Source organism: Phaethon lepturus, unplaced genomic scaffold (genome assembly GCF_000687285.1).
Source record: "Phaethon lepturus isolate BGI_N335 unplaced genomic scaffold, ASM68728v1 scaffold14623, whole genome shotgun sequence".
NCBI lineage: Eukaryota > Metazoa > Chordata > Aves > Phaethontiformes > Phaethontidae > Phaethon > Phaethon lepturus.
In genome coordinates, this window is record NW_010529826.1 from 1 (window position 1) to 8,308 (window position 8,308).

Sequence of the window (8,308 nt, forward strand, 5' to 3'; positions counted from 1 at the left end):
AGGCAGGCTCTTTAATGGAAAGTTGCTGGGTCTGGCTTTTTTTTCCCGCTTTTATTTTCTACATTTTTATTTTCTACATACAATGCTGTGTATGCCGTCTCTGCCCCAGTATCCCACCACCATCACCACCAAACTGTACTCTAGTAAAACATCTCCACCAAGAAAGTCTATAATCCACCCAGAAAGCTTATAAATATTGTATCTATTATTATAAGCAAAACTAGAGATTCCTAAAACTGGTAGCATCTAGAATTAATTTTTCCTTTGTGCACTTCTTTTACTTCATTTGTGATGAGGTTTACTATTTGCCTGGAGAAGCCTATTGAGCCCTGAGCCTGCAAGAGGCTACCTGCAGGTAGATATTTACACTCATCCAGAATCCCAGCAAGTCCCTGGGTAGACACCCCAAATCAGCTCACTGACAACACACACTTCGACGGGTTTGCAGCTCTCCCTCAGCAATGTATGAACAAAGCAGAACAAAGAGCAAGCAGGACACAAGACTGTCTACATCAAATTGCCATCTTCAAATTGAAGATAGGAAACACTCACCAGGTATAGGAAAGCCATGTTTCCATCAGGCACTTGAGGTTCCTCGTTTGTACCCTATGCTGGCACAGATTTGCTGTGTGGCCCCAGGCACACCACCGCATTGCTTTACCCCAGGTCTGTGGAGATCGACAAGGGATTATTGCTCCATTCCTTGGCTAGGCACAGCCCGGAGGGCTGATCTGAGCTCCCAGGAGCCACGTGCAGTGTTCTGAGAACTGCTCTCACTTGTCACCTCACCTCAGGATCAAAAAGAGCTACACCTTTGCAGGCTACAAGAAAAAATTTACATCTGCCATTTCTTCCTTTCCATGGGACTTTTCAGAAATGTAGGTTTCTGAGGCAGCTTTGTCACAGCCAATACACACTGGTGCATCACCATGAGCTGGCTCGGGCATGCAAAAGCACCTCATAATTTCTTTTTAGAGAGTAACAGGAGCAGGTTCTCCTCCGACAGCACCAGGACCTGAGAAAGAAGCAACAGGTCTCACTCACCTTCCCAGCACTGCAACCAAAACACGACTGTGGAAGGAAGATGGGTGTGAACAGCTTGCTGGAGGAAGGCCAGGAGCCAAACACTCACCTCCCCTCCTCCAGCTGGGGAAGGAATTGAAAAGACATGGAAACAAGTCTCAGTCTATTAAGTTTATTGAAGGAAATTAAAGAGATAGCTTGATCACAGTGCACATAAATACTGAAGCAAATATCTGGCAGCATGGCTTATCTGGGAAGGTGAAAGCATAAGCAGGATCAGGAACAGAAGATGAAACTTAAAAAACTGAGCCTAGAAATAAAGCAGATTTTGAATCATAAGAGCAATTATCTGTTAGAAAAACTAATAAGGGAGGACTTTCAAATGTACCATCTGCCTTTCTAAAAGACAGACAAAGCTCAGCCACATCTTCCTGGCCTCTGCCATGGCCTGCATTATAGCAGGTCAGACTAAATGATCACAGGCACTTCTTCCTGCCTTGATGAGGCATGATTTTTTTCAGGCCTTACTCTCAAACTCTGCCCAGGTATTTGCTGGGCTCCCAAGGTCCCAGAGTGGACACAGGCCGGGCTCACACACACTTGTGTCTGACCCCCGAGCATCCCTGCCCAGGGTCCCCAAGCCAGAGGAGGGTAGCCAACAGCACCCAGCCCCAAGCACACTCTTCTGGGAGATGTTATGCAGCTTTAGAGCAGCTCCTCCAACATAACATGACCACAGCTCATCAGCAAAGGTCTGATTCAACTCCCACTTATGCTCTTCTTGTGCTCTGCTCTCTCCTGGCTCTCCCCTGGCCTCACTCCCCTCCAGATTTCATGCGTACTCTGTTCCAAATCATTCAACCTCCTTGCCCCTCCTCTTGCCCCTACCCTCCCTCTCCCACAAACTCCGCTCTTGCTCCTGGCCCCCTCCTCCACATACATTGCCTCAAACAACACTCACAAACCCTCACCCATTCCTACCCCTCACTGTCTCCAGGAGGATCTCCAGGGCCCAGTGTCCCTCCTGCTCTTGTTTCAAGGGGTGCTTCCATCTTCCTCTTGACTCCTGAAGGGTCTCCGTGGCCTCTGAGGGGCTGAGCACCACTGCACAGCCCAGCTCCACTTCTCATTCCTCCCTGCTGGGAGAGCAGCCAGACAGGAGTGCTCTGCCCACCCAGGATGATTGGAGCAGCTCTTGGAGGCAGAAGATGGCTCTGTGAGCCTTCCTGGAGACAGCCCAGGATTGCTGGTGCATGGCACAGCTGCTAGAGGAGCAATAGGCATGGCATGACTCCTGCACAGAGCACTCAGTAGCTACAGTCCTCATTATTGCTTAGTTATCCACTTAATGCTCCATGTGGCCAGCAATGACACCTCCCCAAGTCCCTGAAGAAAATGCCACACATAATATGTCACATATCACACACCATACCTCAGAGGCTGGGCAACCAGAAACATTGAATTCATAGTTCACCCGCTCTTGTGCGTGAGGCCTGGGCATTTTCAGCTTTTGTGGTGATTGAAAACTGGTTGATTTGCACTGGGTGACTACACAGTTTTACACGGTGACCCAAAAACGCAAGGCCTCCTATGCTTTGCAACACTGACTGAAGGGAGGAAGGTGGGCTCATCTCTCAGCCTCCCTTCCTCTCTCTGCCCTTCTCAACAAACCAGAGGCAAGCACAGCATTGTAGTAGGAAGACAGTTACTTCACTCGTAGGGACATGGTACAGAGACCCAAGTTTCAGTGGGAGTACTGGTAGTCTGGTTTGGGCTGCTCCTGCAACCACCAAAGTTTGTCCTCTCATTCTCAGGACACAAGTTATGCTCACTTCATGCTTCAAAGAGGCTAAAGTCTCACTGGAAGCAGATACCACTGAATAAGGTGATACCAGGCAAGCAGCTTATAGGAGCAGTGTGGATTAGAACCTCAGATCAAGTAGACGGGAGAGAACCCACACTAGATGGTCCTACAGTTTGCAACTGAGAGAAAAGTGATTTTGCTTTCCCTGTGATCTTTGAGGGATGAAATGAGAAAATCCATGTCCCATCCCCTCCTCCCTTTACCATCCTCTTCCTCTCAGATTGGCTTGTTGGGTTTGTCTGATTTACTAAACTACTTTAGTTTGCTGAATTTTTTTTTTTTTCTGGAATGGAGGAAGCACTCTAAATTCTCTTTGGCCAAGAAACATAGGTGTCACAGAAAAATAGATGCTAGCTCAGCTGGGAATTTTCTGTTCATACCAAAACAGGTTCCTCTGCTTAGAGACTTCAGGATTCTCCTGCATAGAGTGGCATCCCAAGCTTCTGTCTCACCTAGTTTTCTAGTTATAGGGCAGATTTCTTGGTTGTAAAAAGCTTAGTGTCTCCTTCAGACAGATGAGGCTCCCCTCATTTTGGTGGCCCCTGATTGGGACCCGATTGCTTCCCTCTTGTTGGAAGAATTGTTTGGCCTATTAACTCTGATCTGAAATTTTGCAGACTTTGAATTCAGGACAGACCTGTCCTGCTGTGAGTACAAGAGTGGGAATGCAGTGCTCTATCAGACCCACCAACCAAGCTACGAAAAGCAGCACAGCGAGCCTCTCCCAGCACCTGCACTGCCCCCCAGAACTATCGAGCAACATTCTCCAGCGAGACAAGGCTTTGAAGGACATTGGCTTAGAAGTAATGTTACTGTTTCCTGCAAATAATGACCATGGTTCTACAGGGACAGGGCATTAACAGCTAAATGGATTTTTCCTTAGATGATAATAAGAGTGGGTTACTTGGTTCCAAGGAGACACCCACCAGGGAGTCACCTTGCTTCAGAGCAGCAGGCTCCATTCTTTCACATGGGTGGAATAAACAGTATTTTCTTTGCAAACACCTCTTGCCTGAAGCTATCTCCACACTCAGGCTGTGATCTCATCTGATTGCAAAAGCTAAGCAGGGTTAGGCCTGGTCAGAACTTACCTAGGACACCTCAAGGGAAAAAAAGAGATGCTATAAGAAGCGGTATTGGCAGTTTAATAGGTGATGTTGCTTCCAGTGAGTCAGTACAAAGGTAATGTTCCAGGAGAGAGGTTAAACTAGCACAGGAGATGGCTGGAGGCTGCTGGGTGAAATGTAAAAACTGGTATCCTGACAACTTGTGGCATCTGTTGTGAGGAAGATGGTAATCTTGATGTCCTAGGCAAACAAATCCTATCAGCCTATGCTTCTCTGATAGCCATCAGTGAAAAGCACACTCCATTGTAAGATGGTCCACCTGAGAGAGGCCACATTTTGGTAGAGGAAAGGTCGACTATTGAAGTTATCTGTAAAGTGCTAGTGAGGTGGAAGTGACTGTTCATAAGTAAGTATTTTATTGTGTTTAGAATTCTTAATCTCTTTTGAGAACAAAGATTTTTATTACAAAATACCCAAAACTTCTCCCAAGCCAGTTTTGCTATAAAGCAAGGTCCTATTTATTTTCATGTCTGAAATAAATTCTCAAATACAAACAAGGGAATAGAAAACTAAAGTGCTAAACTATTTACAGGGGATGCATGTATGAGATGTCTGGTGTGCCAGCGCTCTATGGCAGACTGAGGTGATCCTCTCTCTCAGACTGTCCCAGGTCCCACTCAGTCACTAGTTCTGAGGACACCTCTGTGAAGAGATGGTCCCAATCCCAGCTGACATCATCCTACCAAGAAGAAAAAGACAAACATGCTGAAATGTTACTGGTGACACACAAAGGTCTCTGAACGATGCCAAATATTCAAGATGAACAGTAAAGAGAGGAACTAAATGACAACTGCCCCCACCAGGGAAGTCCCAGATTCAGTTGGCTAGAACAAGAATCCTAACCAGAATGAAATGTGAATCCCTGCTACAATTTAAAGATTTTGACAGAATTAGTCTTATTCCAAAACTCCATAAAGGACAGATTTTTTGATACTTCTTCATCTTAGATACTCCCAGGCAGGGCATAAAGAGGAGCCATAAAACCCTTCTGCACTTCTGCTGAAGCATCTGCAATTCCAAGCTCCAGAAATCCTTTGTTGCAAATCCTGAACTCCTGCCCCCCCGCGCGGTTGTATTGAGGTTGTTCTGTCCCGCTTTAACACATTCCTCTTGCTTTCTGCCTTTGTCCCTCTGTACCACCCTGCAGAATTACCTGGAGCTCATGCTGGCTACCAAAATAAAATACACAGAGCACTGTTTCTGCAGGGATCTGTGACAGTGAGAGGCCCTTCACATCTTCCTTACTAGCTCTTTCATACTGAAGGGGGACAATCATAATGATGCCATCATCTCACACACAGAAAGCCCTATATATCTTTAAAATAACGTGCTGGGGAAATCAGACCTCCATCCTCTTGGACAAACTCCTTTTCACAGGCTCCTCCTCATCTCTGTCCCCCACCCCACAGACAAAAGCTTACTTTCCAAGTATAGCCTGAGACACATAAGAAGCTTTTGCATTATTGGCAGTCCCACAAAAGACAGACTCACCTCTCGTAGTTCATGCTCTGGAGCCAAAACTTTGGTGAGAAGCTTCAGGTCAACCTCTCCATCCTATGAACACACACAGTCACAGTCTTATAGAGAGTGAGAACGTGGACACCATCATTTCACCAGGTAGGTCTTGCTAGAGATAGGCATAACATATGCCTCATAAGGGACACATATTTTGTCAAGGACAATAGCTGGAGCCTCATCTGAGCTGCAGATACCATACCCACACTATTCACAGACACAAACAAGCACGAAAGCCACATTGCAGAGAGGAACAGACTTGAAAGCAGACTGGAAGTTGTTTGGATGATAGGGCTGTGTATTTTATGCAGCTGAGTATCACTGGGGAGGATGATGGGAGCCTGGAAGGACAGGGCGTCACAGAGGTCACCCCATAGCAACATCCACTTACCAGAGTCTGAAAGGCAGCATACTTCATAAGATCTTTGTCCAGGTCATGGTAGGTCAGTACTCGGTTCACCTGCACACTGCAACCAGAAAGGGTCAAAGAACAAGCCTGGATAAGTGTGGAAGCACATCTGAGGAGAAGGGTGGCATGAACAGGAATCTGGTGACACCCATCTCAAGTGGGTGTGAGATGGGTAGACCCAGACAAAAGCAAATCTCATTCAGCAAACGAACAGTCATTGACAAATTTAATTTCTATTTGTGTTTGTCCATGAAAATTACTTGTCTCTTCTATTGCAGGGAGACTATGGATACAGAAGGAACAGATGGGATTACAAAAAAAAAAAGAGAAAACAAAGACATGAACTCTGGTGAGAGACAAAGTAATTTTAAATTTTCTGCTATAAAGTGTCATTTATTTTTGTTAACACCTGTTTAATTACAATACCTACTCCATACTTGTGAGAGAAGCATCTAGGAGTAAGATATCCCCACCCCTCCAAATAAGGGTCAATAGAAATCCCAGTCTGTGATGTTGGCCCAACAGGGGAGAGAAGACTTTACTGATACATTTAAGATAAAACCCCCAAAAACTTTCATTTTCTAAAAATTGCTGATCTCCCTTGAGCTAACCCCAAGACTATTCTGATAACACCTTCAAACAACAGGACTGTACTTGGCAAATTAACTAGGCACTTGAGTAAGAAGGATATCCTGTGGAGGGCAAAGCAGCCTACGACCGTGCATAATCAAAGTGTGTGTGCATGTGTACTGTAGGCATTTGAGGTTATACAGGCAACCTTAAATCAAGCAATTGCTAACTTTTGAGAGTTTGATTCTGCAACATCAAACACGCTACTCTAATGTAATTTTTGTATATAGAGAGAGAATATGCAGTAATTGCTTTCGCTGTGTAATAGGAAACAAGAAGTTTGCACTGTTCAGCTTGGATCCCCACTCCGTTGAATTCAGCATCAAATTCTGCTGAATAGCACTGCCACTGATGTCCAGAGAGCATGAGATAAGATGGAGTTTAATTTCACCAGCCATTTCGCACTGCTGAGGAGGGCCTCAGAAACACCTGGCAGTGCTTTTACCTGGGGGGAGCTGCCACTTGCATGGCCAGATCTTCCTCCTGGACTTCCTCCAAGTCCGGGATCACGGGAATGTCTGCAACAAGAGAAAGCAGCAGCAGTAAGTGGGGAGTGTTATGCTCTCTTCTCGCTAGAGACAAAGGTTTCCTTGCTTCACAGATATGAAAGAGCCTGTTTCTTATTAGAGGAAAACACAAGAGAGTGATTTAGCAATGATTAAAAATATATTGTTTAACATTAAAACAAGGCAATAAAGCTTTGAAGCTTAGGGTCAAAAGAAATCTTGCAAGAGGAGCATATTTGGGCTGGGTAGGACTCTGTAGCCATGGACCATGCATTTGAAGACAACTTTGAAGCTGAAAGAAGACGGCTGCACTAAACCCCACTGCCTACTTGCCATCATCCTAAGACCAGCAAGAATTTTGCTTCTTACGAGATGTGTTATAATTTGCTGAGCTCAGCCACCAGTCACCTAGACTGTTAGAAATGAAATGTGGGGCAGAAACTGAAAGAAGCCATGTAAAACTACATGCTGAAGGAGCTGCTGGCTGGGTCTCAGACTGTGCAGGGGCCTGTGACCTGACTGAGCTGAGGAAGGAACTGCTGGTGGTCTAGCAGATACAAAAACCTAGAGAAGATGCACCTAGTTGCAATGTCATAAACCTTTTCGTGATTTCCAGTGTGACCCTGGAACGGCTGATGTCTGGGTCACTGGGTATTCCCAGCACAAGGACTACGGCTACCCCACCTGAAAAGGACACTAGCAACAAAAGGATGGAGGAGAGGAAGAAGAACTGGGTGCACACTGAATCCTGCCAAAGGAGCAAGGCTCTGAGAGCATTACATGCTTTTTGATTTGACAAAGTCCTGTAAATAGTTGGAGATTGAGAGAGCAAAAATGGAGAGAGGAAGAGGTAACTGGAGGCACAAAGCAAGGACAGAGCACACCAGCACAGAGCTCCTTCAAAGATTCAAGGTCACACAGGCTCTCCAAAGACCCTGAGCCCTCAGACCACGGAGAAGCTGGTGGCTCGGCTCTGGGAAGAGGTTTCACTTGCACTGCGTGCTGATGCTGGAGCAAGCTGGTTGCTCCCGGCTCCGTCGGCAGTGTGGCCATGCTACTGCAGGACAGCAGCGGGTGGCTGGGCCTGGCTTTACCCCATTTTGCAGCCCAGGCTGAGATGAATATTCAGGAGCTGGAGAGACGTTCCCACCTGTGGCGCTCAGGGCTCCGGGCAGGGTCTTCCTGAAAAGCCCCTTGTCCAGCCGCCTGTCAGAGCTTCGCAGGCTCTCAGCCG

At 46.3% G+C, this 8,308-nt stretch overlaps 1 protein-coding gene across 1 annotated transcript; it reads right to left on the minus strand.

Moving 5' to 3' along the window:
• Window positions 1–4,454: 4,454 nt before the first annotated feature.
• IFT43 (intraflagellar transport 43) lies at window positions 4,455–7,086 on the minus strand (the record flags this gene model as incomplete). The annotated part of the gene is made up of 4 exons (XM_010284064.1): window positions 4,455–4,693; window positions 5,506–5,568; window positions 5,921–5,996; window positions 7,014–7,086. Coding segments are annotated over 4 exons (323 nt in total), but the record flags the coding sequence as incomplete, so codon positions are not given.
• Between the last annotated feature and the right edge of the window lie 1,222 nt (window positions 7,087–8,308).